This window comes from Acomys minous, assembly GCF_964271855.1.
Source record: "Acomys minous genome assembly, chromosome: 2".
NCBI lineage: Eukaryota > Metazoa > Chordata > Mammalia > Rodentia > Muridae > Acomys > Acomys minous.
Window position 1 is genome coordinate 61,958,001 of NC_140484.1, and position 20,100 is coordinate 61,978,100.

Below are 20,100 nucleotides of genomic sequence, written 5' to 3' on the forward strand. Positions count from 1 at the left end.
TAACCAAGCTCCAAGAACATCAGAATTCATATACAGCAGCCTTGAGGATATGCTAGGGTGGAGAAGGGAAATACACACTGCCTTCTCCTTTCTCTATCCTATACCAAAGACAGGGGGGCTTTTTACACTTGACTAGGGTCAGATGCAGTTGGGAAGGTAATACATGCTCAAATACCACAGTTATGTTTTTCACCACATGGCAATACCAATAGATGCTATGGTCCAGCTCAGCTGAGAGGCTGGAGAGAACTGGTGATGGAGGATGCCATTCGTCAGGGACAGGGCCTTTCTCTCTATATCCAGCAAGTGCTCCAAGGTTCTTCGGTCTGCAGCCTCATCACTATTCTAAGGAATGTCATTACTGTGTGAGAGCCTGGTAATAGAAATGACCATATACTTTCTCTGCTGCATTAACAGGAGAGAAGCGCATGTCCCGAGGTCATTTAAGTGGCACTAGTGCTGCTTCAGCCCACATTGAGCATCCGTAAGAGAATGCCTGAGACTGGGCAGAGCATGAACAATAGAAGTTTAGTTGGCTTATAGTTATGGAGGCTGGTTGCATCCAAGAGCATGGTGCCGGCATCTGGCAAGGGTCTTCACCATCGTCCCATGGCAAGTGGATGGGAGAGCCTTGTAGAAGAGCAGGTTAAGTCCACTCTCACAAGAACCAGGACACTCCCAGGCAGCAGCATCTAGGCCCAAGGAACCACATGGGCCTTCTGATGAAGACCTGCATCCTAGTGCTACAACATGGAGAATTGCATTTACATTGCATATGCTTCAGAGGCCATAATGACCAGAGCAAGGCATGCCAGAACTTTAAGATTCAGTTTTCCAAGGCAATGCCCTCTGAGCCTTTTACAAGAATAACGCCAGAGTTCAAAGAATGCAAGAGAAACAGTTGAGTGCCCCTAAGCACATCTTGGCAATCTGATTTAAAAGAAGTCCTCAAAGAAGCCCTTGCTTGGGTTCTTTGTACCACCAGAACATGGCTACCTCCTGGTTCAGAACGAGAATGTCCACTCAGTGCTGACAGTCCACATTTAAAAGGCAGAATGGAGACAACCTTTCTGCCATTTCCGGGAGTTTGAGAGTGCCAGAATGTGACGTAACAGGACTGGGTTTTATTTGTTTGTTTGTTTGCTTTTAATAGCCAAGGGCTCAATGTACTTCAGCTGTCAGTGCCTAAAGTGAGCAGTTGGCAGACATCTTCCTCAGATCTGTCAGCAGCCCAGGACCTCCACTTTTGACGTCTTTGGTAAACACCAGCCCAGCTGCTGAAGGTGGGATAAGAAAGATCGCCATGTCTCAAACAGCTGCTCAAAACTCACTTTTCTCAGATGCCATTCAAGGGTCTTGGCAAGCACTTGCTTGATTCCTCTACATTGGGGCATTCCCAAAGGACATCGTCCTCATTCACATGACTTGGGGAAGAATTCAGTGGGGTTAGAAGGGTCTTTGGCACACCATGGTCCATGCTCAGGAACATTAGCTTCCCTCCCAACTACCTGTGTTAATATTCACAATGTCTTAGTAATGCCATGAGAACAAGCTGGCCTGTGGGTTACTCACACAACCACAGGGAACACTGGAGTCAAGGTCGTCTGATGTATAAGGCTTCTTCGGTGGCATGTGTGCACAAGCACTGGCAAGTGACATTTGTCCAGCCCCATAGATCTTCCAGAAACGGATCCCAGAGACAAAGTTACATATCTTCCTGTGCTTCCAAGACATCAAATAGTATCTTGGAAAATGTTGCATGTGCAAGGTCCATGGGGCAGCAAACCATCCAACCTTGGACACTGGCAGCAACAAACTGAGTAAAAAGTGAGAGGGATGGTTGGCCCTTTAACGTATTACCAGAGTGCTACGCAGCCTTTCTTCTGCTGGGAGTATCACATACCCTGACCCTGACCCCAGGCACTTTACCGGCTGCTCAGCTGCCCAGCCCTTCTGGTGTCCACAAATGCTTGCTGACCTAAGATACTGACTAATATTCAGTTCATTAGGGTTTTCAACCACTATATTGTTTTCAGAAATTTTGGGGCAGAGTAGCCATTCTTGTGGGAGCAAGGACCCTTCGCACTGGCAAGGGCAGCTGAGCCCTCTCTTCTCTCAGCTGGGGAAAGAGGAGCAGTTCTTCCGTTTGCTAACCTGCACACAGCACCGGCATATTCCTCATAAGGGGGTCCCTTCTGGTCATAAAACCCAGATTGTGATTGCCAGCACAAGATTCACGGTGTTTAGAGTGCCTGTAAACTGGCAATTGTGAATCCCTTAAATGCTATGTACCCTGTCTTGCTGTATCCTAAATGCTGATACCGGAATTTTTATAGAGAGTTCCTAGCCTCTCTCAGTTTTTCATTAGACTGTGAATGGTAAATGACACACTTTTCAAAGTTTACGTTCTCCTTCCTGGCTAGATCCACAAAAAGAAGATTCATACTTTCTTGCCTCTGCCAGCAATTCCATGGCTAAAAACTATTCATTGAAAAATAGAAAGAGACTCTTATTTTGTTCTGATGGAGATTCACAAATGACACAGGTAAATTTGCCCACAATGTATCTGGCCTCTTTATTAGAATTTAAATAGTGCTGAGTGGGCCATCTAATGAATGAAAATTCCAAGCTGTAGTGTGCAGGCCAGGCACACCACGGGCTTTAGGCACTTTTTCCAGGAAAAGAGCCAGAGAAACACATCACACTTTACAAAACATACTCAAAGTGTCTAATTTTTACGTTAAACCTATTGAATATATCAAAAAGGTGCTGCCAAGCAAGAAATGGCTGGCAGGTAGGCATTGGACCATTGAGTTGAGACGTGGAACAGACGCATGATGCTACCCAGCCTGGATATTTTGGCCACCCACAACTGAGGATGAGACCTGCAGCATGGGATTGTAGTTTTTAAAAACTTAGGCTCTGGGAAGACAGATGACAAGAGGCTAATCCAAGGATGGACTGCGGAGCCTCAGACTGAGCTAAATAGAAACTAGAACTCATAAGAATGGACAGCGCAGCCCGGCATGGTGGTGCACTCCTGTAATCCCAGCACCTGGGGAGGCAGAGGCAGGTAGATCATTTTGAGTTTGAGGCCAGCCTGGTCTATAAAGTGAGTCTAGGACACTCAAGGCTACAGAGAGAAACCCTATCTCGAAAAACCAAACCAAACCAACACCAACACCAACACCAACAAAAAAACCAAACAAACAAATAAACAAAAGAGGGGGGCAGGGAGGGAATGGGCAACCTACCTGCTAAGAGGCAAGAAAATGATTCTGGGAAACAGGGATTGAGAGACGAGGGTGATGGATGACCCAGAGGCTATGACAGAGGTGACAGGAAGCCAGGCCTAGGGTGAGAGTGACATAGGCAGAGCAGCTGCTAAGATGTTAAATGCATGGTGTCCTGCCCCACATATGTGCTCCTCCAGTAAGAACACCTTGTTACACATGCAGGCACGGCTACCTTGATCTGATCTGGTAAGTCACTAGAAAATTCTGTACATTTAGGAGATGTCTTGGTTTCTCTTCCTGTGGCTATCATCTCATCCTCTGGCCGAAGCAGCTTAAGGGAGAAGGGGCTTATTTTATTTAGATCACAGTCCATCACAGCAAGGAAGTCAAGGAGGCAGGAGCTTAGAGCAGCTGTTACATCACTTCCAGGATGAAGGAGCTTTGAGGGAATGAACGTGCACCATTGCTGAGCCCTTGCCGCTCATCTCCCTTTCTCCACGCACGCAGTCCAGGACCCTACTAAGGGGTTGCCCACAGTGGGCATGTCTTTCCACCTCAATTAATCAGATCAAGATAACTTCCAACAGGCTCCACCCCTTCTGATTCCAGTTTCTCATGCTGATAGTGAACATGAGCCATCACAAGTGAGACCAAAGACGCTCAAAGATATAAACCCGACATTCTATCACCTGACTTTACCAACAGAGCTCAAGAGGCACAGGAGTATAGCACCTCTGATGCCTCAGCACACACCATTGATGAAGAAGTCATACACATGATAGTGACACACTGTGCCATGACCCCAGGCAAGAGGAGACAAGAGCCTGACACACAGCTGCAGATCCACCTTTTATCTGCACAGATACAGTGAGGTGCCTGGGTCCCATTCCTCAAAGAACTGACATCACTGACTCCCTCCTCAGATGCCATATCTGTAGCTAAATACATTGTCTGATGCTCCAGAGGATTTGACCACTAAGAATTGCAGAAGTGGCAACACTGGTAACAATCCAGGCCTCTACAAGCCTTCAGCAGACTCAGGCAAGGCCATTAGAGCTGAGGTGGGGCAGTACCCAGGTACTCAGAAGAAAGGCTATAACTAGAGACATGGACTGGTCAGTTTCCCTCTCTGACAACCAGATGAGCATACTGTATACATCCCAACAATTCGTCCTGCTCACTAACTGTGCCAATGCTTGGGTATGTATGTGGCACTTAATTCAGTAAATCCCTAGATGATGGCCCTTCTTGGCAAAACTGGGCAGAATTCACAATGCTGAGTGTTTTCCAAATACCCTGTGGCATGGATCTGTTGCTGGGCATCTCTCCCAGAGGAAGTGAGGGCTAAAGTACTGGTCCATGATCAGAGATGCTTCTCAAGATGGGCAGGACTGCAGCCCATCCATGGTCCCAGGGCTCACACACTTCACAGGCATATTTGTGAATTGATTCACATGGGTCCAAGTCTTTGGAGTATCATGACTGAGCATAGGATGAATAAGACAGAGAAAGAGCCAGCAAACTGCTTGAAAAGCTAAGTAAATTCAGATGGTCGCCGTCTTTGTTGTGGTTCCTACTGCTCTGATGAAACACCATGACAAAAAGCAAGTTGGGGAGGAACAGGTTTATTTGGCTTACATTTCCACATCATAGTCCATCATTGAAGAACATCAGGACAGGAACTCAAACAGGAACCTGGAGGCAGGAGCTGATGCAGAAGCCATGGAGGGGTGCTGCTTACTGGCTTGCTCCCCATGGCTTGCTCAGCCTGCTTTCTTACAGAACCCAGGACCACCAGCCCCAGGGATGACACCATTTACAGCGGGCTGGGCCCTCTCCAATCAATCACTAATTAAGAAAATGCCCTACGGCTGGATCTTATGGAGGTACTTTCTCAGTTGAGGTTCCCTCCTTCTAGATAACTCTGGCTTGTGCCAAGTTGACCTAAAACTCATCCAGCCCAGTGACCTAAGACTCATTTAAGAAACATTTTAAAATAATGTAAGGCAATGTACACTTGTGCCATCTCTATTACTGTGTGACGAATCACTACACCGCAAACCACACTCAATGGCTTAAGATGTCACAATTTTACCATCTCATCCCTCTGGAGTAGGTCTGGTCTTCTGCTTATAGGCTGAAGCTGGTGACAGCCACGGATATAGTTCCTGGTGTTGGAGGCTCAGTTCCATCTGGCTCTCTGCTTGCTGGCAGGCATGTTTCCTCACAGGACTGCCAGACTGACTGAGGCCCTAGTGTTTTACTGCCATGTGACCAGAATGAGTGGTGCTGCCTCACCAGTGCAGGATAACATGTACTAGACTAGACATCAGTCTACTTCTGACTAGTGAACTGCTAAGCTGGGTCCAAAGGATCCACCTACTTCTACATAATGTAAGGGGCCTTCCACACTAGAGCTAAAGTTCATCAGAACACAAGCATAGTCAGCAGTCGTCTAAATAAACCATCTAGCCATGCTTAAAGGAAGATTCTGACAGCTACAAGGCTGAATGAGCCAGAGATGGCACACACACTAAACCAAATCAACTACAATCAAAGGATTCTGCATCCCTCACAGGCGAGAAGGACAACATAAATGCCCCGATGGCACACACGGTGCTGTCAGAGATGAAATTTAAGGTGCACTGAAGGACCTCGGTGAATCACCACACACATACTGCAAGCTACCAGAAACCAAACATGAAACAGTTCGAACAAGGTTGTGAGGGAGTGTGGAGACAATGCTGAATGTCCATGAGTGCATATGTGGCTAAACTTTCTTCCCTCAGGGCAGACATGAACAACACCTAACCCCTCTTCCTGCCGAGGTGTGACTTCACTGAAGTTCACTCCAGGGAACCAGTAGGTTTATTAAGCCGACTTAGAGAATGATAGTGAGGGATGGATTATGGGTAGATGCATATGTGGCTTTAAAACAGCCACATTGAAAAGTCTGCACCCATCAGGATGATGACCCTACCAAAGTAGAGATGGAACCCCCTGCCCTTCCCATAGTCCTTTTCCACCTATATGTTCCAGCCCTTCCCTAAGCCCACAAAGCCATGTGCAGTCAGGGTTGACTTATACACAACTGGTTGGCAGGGGGTGGCTGCATACTCAGGTGAAGGCCCAAGACCCTCCTCGCTGCCTTCTTCTGTAAGGGAATGTCAACAATCAACACAAGCCCAACCCTGGCCATCTTTTGTGTGCAGGATAAGCTGGAGATGGAAGGAGTGTGGCTTGAAGAATAACCCTTTAAAACAACATGTACGGTGCACAAATATTTTATTGAACTTTACGAAAAGCTGGTTGCAAATGAAAGGAAACATTAAAAAAAAAAATACTAGCCATGGTGTTTTTGTTTCGTTTTAATGGCAAAAGCTGAACCCACAAATTTAAGACATCAATGAAACCAAAGCCCAATGAACATAAAGAAAGCCGCATTCAAATATCACTGGGCTACCCTAAGATGATCTTAAGAACATGGTGACTGGGATCTTACACACAGGGACAAAAATGAGGATGACAACAGATCTCTGTTGAGAAACAATGAAAGCCATGGGGTAGTGGAACAAGAGACAGCTAAGAAACGCATGAGAAAATTACAACTGGAGAAACCGATACATACTCAGGAAGTCATCTTTTCATCATTAGGTTTAAAATGATTTGTCTAACATACAAAACCAAAGAATACATCACCAGAAGACCTATACAGGAAAGGGGAGCCCTCTGGGCAGACGGAGAAAGAGAGACACATGAAGGGAAAGAGGGAACGATTTGAGATTCCTGTCCACAGCTGGTTGGGAAGGAAGATGGTAAAGCCTTTAAAACCCAGTTTGCAATTGGTCTAAAGGCTAAATATCCCACCAATCACATGACTGGCACTGGCACTAATCCTACAGAAATATAAATGTATGTTTTTATAATGATCTCTTCATGAATGCTTACAGCAGCATTGCCACAATCAAAAGAAAAACACTTGTCAATAATTGGTTGAGTAAGCTATGGTATGTCCAATGGGACACTGTTCAACAAAGAAAGTCATAGGTAAAAACTGCAAATGCAAGAAGATATCAAGCAAGTAAAAAAGACTGTGCCATGGATTCCATTTATGAAAGTATAATATTTTGCCCATATAAAATGTGTATTTTTTACATGTGTTCATGTCTATTCTAGAAAATTGAAACTAACTCATATATGAACATCAGATGAACAATTACCTAGCAACAAGTAGGATGGCCTAGAAGGAGCAGAGACACCAGAATGATGGTAGTGGTGTGCTTTGTGTGCTGTGCCTTAATGATGTGGCTTCAGGGGGCATTCCCTCCACAGTCTTCTGTAGCTATGGATCCCATTGCATGCTGTTCTCAGCATGACCACTTCCTATGTTACACAACAAAGAGTCACCTTTCACTTATTGGGAATGGTTAAAATAAAAAAAGATACAACCACTAGAAACTGTGGTGAAGCTATGTAGAGTGGGAGCCTGGCCCCTCTACAGACAGGAACGCAAAATGGCATAGGTGCTTTGGAACACTAGTTCTGTCTGTCTCAAAATTCTCAGTGTGAAATTATCTTATGCCCCAGTGGTTTCTCCAACACATATATCCAATAGGAAGGAAATCACACACACACACACACAGACACACACACACACACACACACACACACACACACACACACACACACACACACAGTGAGGAGGGATATTCATAGCAGCTTCATTCAGAAGAGCCAGAAGGGGGAAGGGTGAAATATGTCCATGCCTAATGAACAACATAAAGCAAGATGACCTAGCCACATGAAAGAATGTTGCCATAAAAAGAAATGAACTATTCACATGCTATGACATTGTTGGACCTTGAAAGTATCATGCTTAGCCAGAGGGGGAGGGCAAAAATACCCATATATTTGTGTACATGATTCCATGTACACAAAATATCCAGAATAGAACTTCACAATGGTAGAATGAGACCAATGTCTGGATGGTCCAAGAGAGGAGACAGGAGATAAGAGCTCAATTGGCCCAAGGGTCATTGTTTTGGAGAATGTTAGAATATTCTAGTATTACACTGTAGCAATAGACACAAACTATACTAAAACCTACCCTTAAGCACAAGAATATTAGACTGTGTGAAACACATCTTGATAAAACTGCAAAATAAAAAAGGGGATGTCCTATATAAGAAGACAAAGAAGAAAACAAGGATGGTCTACGATGTTTGAAAGAAGAGAGGCCCATTTTCATGTCTGGAAATGAAAACTTATCACGAGTGAGTAGGCCAAGCAACCATTCTCTGCATGTTACACCAGGCCAAGAGGCCAAGGACTTGTAATTCGAGGCCCATACTGGAAATAACCCAAGGGCACAGCATTTTAGGGCTGCCTATTAAAGGCCCTCGAACTGTGCTTTCCAGGTCCAAGAAATGTCCCTGTGGTGGCGCCTACTGTGCCAGGCGATGACTTGGGCTCCCAAGCACTTTACCACATTGTCCTTATGAATACCATCTTCCCTCCTCATAGGAGGTTTCTTGGCTCCATGAGCACGTCGCCTCTCATGGCATCCTGGAACATGCCCTCTTGGCTATGATATCTTCACGTGCAGTCCAGCCCATTTCGAGAGCCCATAACCTGCTCCAACTTACTCACACACATACTCTGGGCAGGCCTATACTTTTCAACAAGAAAAAAGACAGACCACAGTGTTGAATATACTGGGCTTTCAGGTCAAAGACATAGCGATGGTTACAGCTGTATCTTATCCAAGATGGCTGGATGAGCCTTCATCTTTAAAAGCAGGCAGTTCTGAAGACGAAGGCAGTACTCACATGTAGTACAGGGCAAGACTACTGCAGAGGAAGGATTCTAGGAGGGCTGGCGAGATAGCTTGGCAACCAAGAATGTATATTGCCCTTGCAAAGAACACAAATTTGGTTCACAGCACTCAGGTTTGCTAAGATGCCTTCTTCTGACTCCTGAAGGCATCTGCACACAGATGCACGTATCCACTCACAAGACACACCTACGCACAGATACACATATACACATAATTAAAAATAAAATAAATATTAAAAAATCAGCTGGGCATGTTTGTGCACACCTTTGGTCCCGGCACTCAGGAGGCAGGCACAGACAGACCTCTGTGAATTTGAGGCCAGCCTGGACTACACCAGAGTTCTACGTCAGCAGGGCTACACAGTGAGACCCTCTCTCAAATAAAATAAAGTAAAACAAAGCTTTTTTGCAAAAGAAGGGCAAGCTCTGAACTGGAAGGCAAAGGCTCTAATCCCTATGAACCCACACCCTTCAACATCCCAGGAAGGCAAGGCAGCCTCCCAGCCCTTTTCCTCAACTCTAAAAGGGAACACGAAATCTAGATTCCCAAACAGGCCCACATTTAAGAAAAAGCAAATGACAAAAAAAAGTACCTGCCTGACAAAATGTCTGACGGGTAAATAATTAGCTGTGTGCACCCCTCTAACAGCGACCTGGGGAACCGAAAGATGATGTCAGAACACATGGAATTAGGTCCTCATTTGATAACAGGTCCTTCCTCCATCTTTATTTGTATGTTGATCTTGGAATAACTGTGTATTGTCGGCTGGTTAAATGTTTAGCTGTCTGAGTCTTCATCTGATGCCAATTTAACTCACTACTCCAAGTTAAATCAAGTACACCCAAGGCAGTTCACATCGGCTTCTGGCACACAGCTTATTACGCTTTCTTTATTTGCAGAGGCCACGAAGACCTCTCATCTCCCTGTTGTTATGGAGAGAAGCGAGACAGCCTATCAGAAAGATGTAAGATTTTCCCCCCTCACGGTTGTTCATCTTTTGTGCTGGCAATCCGTCTTTTAGGAAAGATGGAATAAAGCCGATATTTAGGTATATCAGGTGATTCACCGCGAGCATCTCTCAAAACCATGATCAATATTCTCATGTTTTTAGCACTGTTTTCAGTCATAAATATCGTTCCTCTAAAAAAGAAATCACTCTCTGGGGCGACAGGGCCTGCAGTCGATATGCTGAGCGGCCATCACTGTGGTCAGGCCCGGCACTGGGAGGAGCCAGGAGCCCACGACTGCAGTAAAATCCACAAGCTTCAGAGGGTCCAGGAGAGGCCAGTGGGAAAAGAAAGAAGTTTTCTGTTCTAGAGCAAATGTCATCAGCACCAGATTATTTTACCTCTCGTATTTTCTCCTTTCAGCTTCACCAGACAAAAGAAGATGGTCAGGACAGACCACATGCATGAAAGCATTCTCCTCCAAATGTCAGAACGTAGCCACGGATTGTGGATCCCTACGCACTGAGAATGCAGGTCTAAAGAGCTCCCAGCTATGGTTTTTAAGGCAAATGGCAGCAAATTCTATACATCAAGAACCTAAAATACAATGTTTAATTAAATGCCTGTCAGGCCCCATCCTAACACAGTCTGGAAGTGTTCGCTATGATGCCTGGATTTGACACTACAGGGTCAGTGGAACAGTCAGTAGCAGCACACCATGGAATTCACCGGCACATTCAAATCAGTACACGGTGCCCACATGAGTTCTGTGGCAAAAGGGGAGGGTGTCGTTAGGCAAGAGGCCAGACAGGGACATGGGCCTTGGGGACCCGTGGGCCAGAGAGAGGTGAGCGGTATGGAGGACATTGCTTTGAACGGCACCTGTCACAATGTCAACATACTAAGCCCCAACTCTCCTGCTCAGAAAGGAGTGGCTTCAGATGAGCTCTGAGGACCCACACAGCAGGGCCCACCAGACCCCAGGAAAGCTTTGCTATGAGAAGTGGGTGGGGGCTGGGAGGACGGGGCAGGGGATGAGAGAAAGATGCTGCATGAGGTGGAGCGCCCCCCATGGCTGGCTAGTTGAGGAGTATGCCGTGATAAAAGCTGACTCCCTGATCTTCACATTTTCTATGCATCAATAACAGGACTGAAAAAGTCAGAGACTCGTTGACGAGTTACACTTCACCAAGGGTCCCTCTTGGAAAGGGCCTGGCTTCCAGGAGTACCAGGGTCACCCTCAGAGCACCCACCCTGCCGCCCCTCAGAAGGAAGAAGCGTTGTTACAGAGACTAGCTGGGCAGGATACCTGCAGACTGGGCTCGTGGGATTTTGAAAGAAGGAAGAAGGAAATTTGGAGGGCGGTCTTAGAATTCTAAGATGCGCCTGGACTCAAGCAAGCGGCTAACACAGCAGTGCCAACAACTTCCACCCAGGTGTGGGTCACTGAGTTGGCACTGCATTTAAAAACTTCTCGAGTAAACACCCCCTGACCACTGCTAGACTACAACGGTGGGATGCGAACCAACTCAGTGACAAGAATGGCACATGCTAGAGCTGCCTACACAGGGCTTGCCGTGTGCCTTTCATACTGCATGTCTTCAGTTTTAAACCCGTGAGCAACCTGCACCATCACCAGAAACCCCATGGCTGCTGCTGCTGCCCTTTTAAAAAATCATGTGTGTGCTCAAGCTTGTGTGTATATATGTGTATGTCCATATGTGCATGTGTGTGTATGTGTGTGTGCATGTGCACGTGCATGTGTATTAGGAGGCCATGGGGATAACCTTGGGTACCAACCTTAGGAACACCACTCACTTACTTTGAGACAGGGTCTCTCATTGACCTGGAGCTCACCAATTAGACTACACTGGCTGGCCAGTGAGTCACAGGCATCTCTTTGTCACTGGCTCCTCAGCATTGGAATTGCAAGTATATAACACCCGCATTTATACTCAGCATATACCCAGCATTTATATGTGGGTCCGGGGATCAAATTCAGGTCCTCTTGTTTGTGAGGCAAAAGTTTTACTGACTGAGCTAACCCTGAGGCAGTTTCTTTTTCTTTTTCTTTCTTTCTTTCTTTTCTTTCTTTCTTTCTTTTAACAAGGTCTTTGTTACTAGGTAGCTATGGCTGGCCTAGAACCTACTACATGGACCAGCTTGGCTTTGAACTCAGAGATCTGCCTGCCTCTGCCTCCAGAGTGCTGTGATTAAAGGTGGGTGCTGTGGCAGTTTGAATAAGAATGGCCCCAAAGGCTCAGTGATCAGCAAAAAGGATTATTTGAGAAGGATTAGGAGGTGTGGCCTTGTTGAAAGAGGTATGTCACTGGGGGGTGGTCTTTGAGATTTCAAAGTCCCATGCCCCCTGCCAGGACCAGACAGACTGACTGACAGACAGACAGACAGACAGACAGACAGACAGACACACACACACACACACACACACACACACACACACAGACACACACACACAATCTCTCTCTATTCCCGCCCCCCCCCCATATTAGGATGTAGCTCTCAGCTACTGCTTCAGCACCATGGGTGCTATCATGTTCTTGCCACACACAGGATGATAATGAACAATATCTCTGAAATTATAAGCAACCCTTCAACTAAGTATTTCTTTGATAAGAGTTGCCTTGGTCATGCTGTCTCTTTACAGTAATAGAATAGCAAGTGAGACAGGTGCCATCACAACCAGCCCTGTTTCCCTTCCTGATCATATGAAAACAAACCATTGGTTTCTCCCGGTGTCACATATGAGCAAGTGAGCACTGCACTAAGACAACCCCAAACTTTGCTTTACTCCTGTATCCTGTCTGACCAGCTCTCAGTGGTGGCTCTAGAAGAACAAGGGTATCCATCAGAGGAAGGATGCCCTCATCAGGACCACCACCATCATTCCTGGAAATGTCACTATGCTGGCAGAGGGTTCCATGGCTTTCATGGAACAGTCTTTGGAACAAGGCCTACATAAGGGACGGTGCTTCCTGGAGGGCTTAGCTACTGAAAAAGCACAAATGTATGTGACTACACCTCATGTTTGCTGATTGAATCAGAGTGCACTTAAATTTGCCTTGCACTGCCTGTCATAGAGTCTGCACTGCTTAGGCTAATTTCTGAAACAATCATCAGGTGATGGCAGCCTCAGTACTTCAGGGTACGTGGGATGGAACCTGAGCACCCACACAATAGGTCTGCTGCTACTTGGGCTTACAAAAATGATGAAGGCACAGGTAGGTACAAAGCCCAGGAAAACACCCAATTATCACAGCCCATCTGCAAGCAGCGGGCTGACAGTCAGTTGACACTGTCCTGATCTTAAAGATGCTGGCCCAGGGGTAAGCTACAGAGTGTCTGGCCACTTTCCCTAACCCGAGTCGCTACACCTACAGCCAACACAGGCTCTGGTACAGGCAGAACAGAAATGGTCACAGGATCATATGACTAAGAAGTCAGAGGTGGCTCTTGAGCAGAGCCCACTTAAGAGGGAATACTACAGTTCTTAATTTCCATTGTGGGTACATAAGTAGGAATCAGAAAGAGTGGTCATTTTTCTTCCATTTTGTATAATGTTCCCCTCGCTATCTGATTAAATTCAATGTAGAAAAATTGGGGGGGGGGAGGATTAAATCTTCCTCCTCCTCTGTTCTTTTAGAGCAGAAAGCCTGGTGTCAGCATCCCTGGGCCAACACACAAAGTGCACTGACTCACTAGCCTTGTCTGCCATTTGCAAGCTCCAGGCAGGGCATAAACATTCTACAGAAGACAAGGTTGTGAGTTGGTCTGCGTAGCCCAGGTAGGGAAAGAAAAAGTAAGAGAGAGTCCAGAGACAGGCCTAGACTACGGGGCTGCTAGTGTTGGGTTAGGACCCTCAGCCAGGGGAAGGGTCCTGTACCAACCAGGGGTCAGAACTCCACAGCTGCTCCTTCCACTGTCAACAGTCTGTTGGGAGTGAGTGTCTTTGATGGAAGAACCCAGAAGAGGAAAGGGTGGCTTAGAAGCAAGGGGACAGTGACAAGTCACAATTTCTAAAGGCAGATGACTCGGAGAAAAATGGCTGTGCTGCGGCTCGTGGGAGGTGACGTGGACACCGAGTCTCACTTTCATTAATTGCCTAGACACTTCTAGTGCAAAGATGGTCAACGTACATAAAACCCGAAGAACTTTCTGTAAGAAATGTGGCAAGCACCAGCCTCGCAAAGTGACCCAGTATAAGAAGGGCAAGGATTCCTTGTACGCCCAAGGGAAGCGGTGCTACGATCGCAAGCAGAGCGGCTACGGAGGCCAGACAAAGCCAATTTTCAGAAAGAAGGCCAAAACCACAAAGAAGACTGTGCTCAGGCTTGAGTGTGTTGAACCCAACTGCAGATCCAAGAGGATGCTGGCCACTAAGAGATGCAAGCATTCTGAACTGGGAGGTGACAAGAGGAGAAAGGGTCGAGTGACCCAGTTCTGGAACTGAGTTGTCTGGGAGGAGAATACTGAAGCTGTAGAAACATCACCAATTTAAAAAATAAAGTTATTGTTAATGTTAAAAATCAATGGCTGTGGTATCTGCATTTACAAGCTAGTTCTAAAGCATTGGTACAGTTCCTCATGTTGTGGTGATGCCCTAACCATAAAATTATTTCCATTGCTACTCAATAACTGTAATTTTGCTGCTATTATGAATCATAATGTAAATATCTGATGGTCTTACGAGACCCCCCCATGAAAGGGTCTTTCAACCTCCAAAGGGATTGTGACCCACAGACTGGGAATGGCTGGGATACTGTGATGCTGATCAAAGCCCTAGGCTGAAACCTGGCAGGAGGAGAGCCTGTGTGGATCTCCTAGGTTGATGGTGGAACCCACTGTAGAGACAGAGACCATGGTTGAGCCTGTAGGACAGCTTCAGGTACATGGAGGCAGAGCCACCATGGAAACACCCCTGCAGAGAACCCTTGTGTGCCCAACTTATCTCACAAAGTGTTACACCTATAGTTATAGAAACTTGCTAGATTTTGGCAGTGTGTGGCTATGTTCCCACACCTGGGAGGCTGAAGCAGGAGAATTGCCATGTGGTCAAGGCTAGCTTGTACTATACAGTGAGTACCAGGTCATCCAGAAAGGCCCTGCCTTAATCATCAATCAATCAATCAATCAATCAACTAATCAAAGATTAAACTTGTCAACAAAATAATCCAGTCATATAGGCACTAAAATGCTACCTAATAGCCTAGCCAAAGCTTTTTAATGTTTCTCAGAAAACAGCTTAATGTGGGGAGTTTGCTAAGGATTAAACGCTGGCTTCAAAATTAAAAGATGAATAAACTGCCAGCAAAGAACAGAATGGGCTGCTTGCCTCAGGCAGCACTTGACCCAGGGGCCCAAATAAAGAAATGTGTGTTTAACTCCTTTAAAATGATCTTTCAAATTGGAGAGTTTTTCTTTTTCCTGAAAAAGTCAAGAAACCACAGGTGGAGTTCAAACTCCTTACTAAGAATTCACCACATGACATTTATCCTGAGATGAGAGCTGCCTGCAGGTACAACACTAGGGTGGTTTAAATAAGAATAGCCCCCATAGGCACATGTGTTTGAATAGTTGGCCTGTTGGCTGCAGGGAGTGGCACCATTAGGAGGTGTGGCCTTATTGGAATAGCTGTGGCCTTGTTGGAGGAAGTTTGTCACTGTGGGGGGTGGGCCTTGAGGTTGCATATGTACAAGTTACACCCAGTGTGACAGTCTCTTTCGGCCACCTGTGGATCAACATGTAGAACTCCCAGCTCATACTCCAGCACCATGTCTGCCTGCACGCTGCCATGCTCGCCACCATGATGACAATGGACTACACCTCTGAATCTATAAGCCATCCCCAAAGAAATGTTTTCCTTTATAAGAGCTGTTGTGGTCATGGTGTCTCTTCACAGCAATAAAACCCGAAATAAGAAGACAAACACCCTTTACAGCAGTTACAGAACTCTCTAGGTCAGGCCAGCACCAAAAAGCCAGTCCCTGAACTTGAGGGATTATTTGATTTTGAGTCCAGGACATTCTTTCCTCTACCTGTCACTACAAACCAAAGCGTCCTACTTACAGCTTTCCACCTCCTTCAAAGTGAGACAGAACGGCTTTCTAACATACAAATCTATTAGCTGAAGCTAAAACACATTTGCTTAAGGATCGGAAGGGAAATGGTGCCAATCCAATGATCTTGGAAGGATCGGCATGTGAATCCAGAGTGACCTCGATGCTCTCACTCTTCCCTGGAAAGCTTCACATATGATATCACAGAAGAAAGACCCTGGTCCAGGGTTCAAGATGACAGAACAAGGAAGCAGGAAGCATTGGCTTCTGGTCTTTGTAGATGTGGGATACCAGAAAGTTGAACAATTCCCAAAGTATGACATTTGATGATTTAGTATCTGGTTAGAAGTAGAGACGGGTTCTAACCAAATACCTGACTTCAAATAAACCAAGCGCAAGAAGTAAAAGCAAAAAAAAAAAAAAAAAAAAAAAAAACCAGCAGAAAATTAAGTATGATGACTGATGTCATCATCTATAAGACCTCATGGCTAAGAGTCCTTTGTGTGCTGTGGTAGTTCCAAATCCCAGGAAAAGATTCATACCTGAATCACACTTTGCTGTAGTAATCAGCAAATGTGTTAAAATTGAAAACTTAATATTGACCAATGTCTCATGCTTATGTAAATTGTCAGCATCAGGACAAGCAGGGAGATGGGTGAACCAGAGCTTTCCATACCATCTTTACAACTTTTCAATAAATCTAAAACTATCTCTAAATTTAAAGGTTTTAAAAAATCTGGCAGCTGGGTGTGATGGTGCACGCCTTTAATCACAGCATTCAAGGAGGCAGAGGCAGGCGCGTCACTGTGAGTTCAAGGCCAGGCTGGTCTACAAAAGTGAGTCCAGGACATCCAAGGCTACACAGAGAAACCCTGTCTTGAAAAACCAAACCAAACAAAACAAGACAAAAAACAAAAACAGAAACAAACAAACAAAAAAAAACCCACCAAGTTTGAGAAAAAAATTATATTAAAAAACTCAAAACAAAAGTAACAATCTTTCTTTAGTACGTAGAAAGTTCTTACTAGTCAATAATAAGACAAAATAAACCAACTCAAAAATATCCAAGGGTTATTTTGCAAAGAAATCCCAGTGACTAATAAACAGGGTAAGATGTTTGACTTTAATTAAAATACCAGAAATGAAAGACAAGTTACAATCGTTTACATTTTAAAATCAGGATTTAGTCTACATACCTTGCCAAGTACAGAGATGTCTCCAGAAGGATGTGCGTAATTAACTTTGCTCAAAATCGCTCCAAACAACAGTAAAAATAGCACCAATTAAAAAAAAAAGTCCAAGAAGATGACGTGTTAATGGGGGCTTGTCAGGATCAATGTTGTAGCATTTGGACACATCCGCACACAACAACATTTCCAGGCGGGCCCTGCAAATATAGCTCTTTGAATCATGCTAAAAAACAACTGTCAAAAGACGCAGTCTCTAAATTGCCATAATTAACTGCGACTTATGCTTTAACACATTTTCCTACCTGAACAAGATTTAGTGTAAATAGCTGCATGTACTAAAAAAGAGCGCCGACTCGATCTGTACCCGTTGATTTCCCACTCATTAGCACCCACAGAGAGTTGTGCACACTTCTCTGTCAGGCTCCGCTCCACACTCTGAGACACTAGCTGCGCGCAGCAAGCTTGCTAGTGAGGCCTGCTCCCTGAATGGTGGCCAGCTCCCCAGCCAGAGTGGCTAGTGATTCAGACGAAGGCTACAGTGAAAGGATTTCCTTGATAGGATCAATTAAGCTGGGATTTCAGTCAACCAATGGACATAATTAATTTTGCTAAAGTACACCTTGTCTAGAAAGCCTTGTCAGTTCAAAACTTGAAGAAAGGTTTTGGGGTTCACAGATTAAAACACAGGGTTTTAGGGCAAGCTCTTCTGAAATTAAACGTCCATTGTAGAATTAACTATACCTCACATAACTTGGCTGCAGATCCCCATGAAAAATTTAACTGGAAATGAAACCAATGCCCTTTATTTAAAACTCCTATATCTGCACCGATTTTTTTTTAAAAAGCAGTCTTTGGATTGTAAGCATGGTTTGGATGTGTTTATCAATCCCAGATGTACTGACTGTAGGAAGATTATAGCTTAATTAAAACCCTGGCAGGGTCAGTAATGTTCATATGCAAGACATTTCTATGGAGTGTCACTTGGGTACAATCAATTAGAATGCACCGCAAATTGTTAAATGCAAAAACCCAAACCAAGAGGCCTGTTGTCGCACGGAGGGCTCTCGCATGCATTAAGAGGTTAATTTATATTTTGTTCCGATGCATGCATATAAAAGTGATATTTATATCAGGTATTCATAGCTTCCTTAGATGATTGATATCAATTTCTCTTCATAATATGACCAGCAAATAAAACACACGGCGGTTCTAATATAAAGAAATAACATGTGACAGGGCCCCCTAAAACATTTCTATTTTGGACCTCACAAGCTAAATTGCTTTTGCTGGCCCCTTCCACCTCTCAGCATGGTTGACAGACAAATTGATCGAAACATTGGAAAATAATATGCTTGCGAAATTTCTCTGGGTGAGTTTCCAGTCTTTTGAATTTTTCATACAAGAACAAAATGAAAGATTGCCTCCTTGATTTTCCCTCCATTATGCGGCCCCATCTTATAGTACAGCAGCATACAATACTTCAAACAGCAGCCAGACGTTGTAAACAAAACGTGTAACATTTTTCATAAAACACCCCAGCCCTGGGAAGTTAAGAGAGTGGGGAGCAGGCATCTCTGCCCTGAAGATTATGTGGTTCAATTACAATGAATTCATACATTTGAAGTTGCCTTAGGGCCTCTCATTAGACTTAGGGGTGTTTATTACAGGAAGTACCGTGTGCATCGTTTAAGAAGAAAGGAGGCTGGGTGATTTGATTAGAAATGTTGACAGTTGAGGTGTGTAAAGAATCTGTCATTCACTCCTACTCTCCAACTTCAGGACTTGGATCCTTCATTTGTCACGACTTCTTTGCAGCCCTTTGAGCTGCAGACGCAGGGGCGGGTGTAGAAACTTTCAGCTGTACACTGTGGCCGCTACCAGCTGGCCCTGACTTCCAGTTGCTTACTCTGAGCTATAATGAAACCAACCATTACATAAGCAGAAAAAAAAACCTAAATATTAAATTCTTCTCCATCCCCCCCTCCCCCCCCCCCCCCCCCGCCAGATCCTAGTGGTGCTTGGCCACAAAGAACCACAAAGCTAGGCAAATCACTGAAGCCCTTCCCTTTGAGTTACCTGTGTGGGGTGTGCCTGCTTCGAACTCCTTCCTCCCCTGTGGTCCTTCCTGGGCTACCCTGGCCCTCAGGTTCTTAGAAGATTTAAAAATTGATGCCTGTGGTATCAGGCATCCTCTTATATAAAAATCTACATCTCATGAAAAGTCTTACTAACTAAATTTGTCCTCAATACTTGCTGGTCAAGAATCGATAAAGAGTCAGTTTTTTTCAGTCAAAATTAAACAAATCATAAAAAATGGCATAATTCTCAGCACTGCAGATTAGATTTTGTGGGAAATATCTGCCAGATATGAAAAACAGAAGTCATTACATTACACTAAAATAATTTTCATAGCAGTATTTTTATTCTACCTCATCAGCTTTACAAATCCTGGTGAGCTCACTCAAGTATTCCAAAGTAACTTGTATTACAATGTCAACTTTGGGCCTCCACAGACCCATCTCTCTCTCTCTCTCTCTCTCTCTCTCTCTCTCTCTCTCTCTCTCTCTCTCACACACACACACACACACACACACACACACACACACACACACACACACACACAGCGGCTGCAAAGTCTAACCCAATCATAGAGAGGAACATAGCATCCTTTAATGACAATCACCATTGAGTCTTGGGCTACGTGAACTGTAATTATCAGTGACCAGAGGGTCAATGGTGGTCTTCAAACGAGGCACCTGTGGGCTCTGGAAATGGAAAGGCACTTGGGGATACCCGGGGAGGGTGTGTCTATGTGGC

At 45.0% G+C, this 20,100-nt stretch overlaps 2 protein-coding genes across 4 annotated transcripts in view; one reads left to right on the forward strand and one right to left on the reverse strand.

Moving 5' to 3' along the window:
* MGMT (O-6-methylguanine-DNA methyltransferase) overlaps positions 1-20,100 on the reverse strand; it is a 240,376-nt gene that overhangs the window by 138,176 nt on the left and 82,100 nt on the right. The window lies entirely within an intron of this gene.
* LOC311592583 (large ribosomal subunit protein eL42-like) lies at positions 13,864-14,740 on the forward strand. Its single transcript, XM_084773175.1, has one exon. The coding sequence runs from the start codon at positions 14,161-14,163 to the stop codon at positions 14,485-14,487; it is 327 nt and encodes a 108-aa protein (XP_084629301.1). The 5' UTR covers positions 13,864-14,160; the 3' UTR covers positions 14,488-14,740.

Excerpts from the sequence above, each read along its gene's own strand:
- LOC311592583 (XM_084773175.1), top strand. The coding sequence starts at position 14,161 with ATGGTCAACGTACATAAAACCCGAAGAACTTTCTGTAAGAAATGTGGC.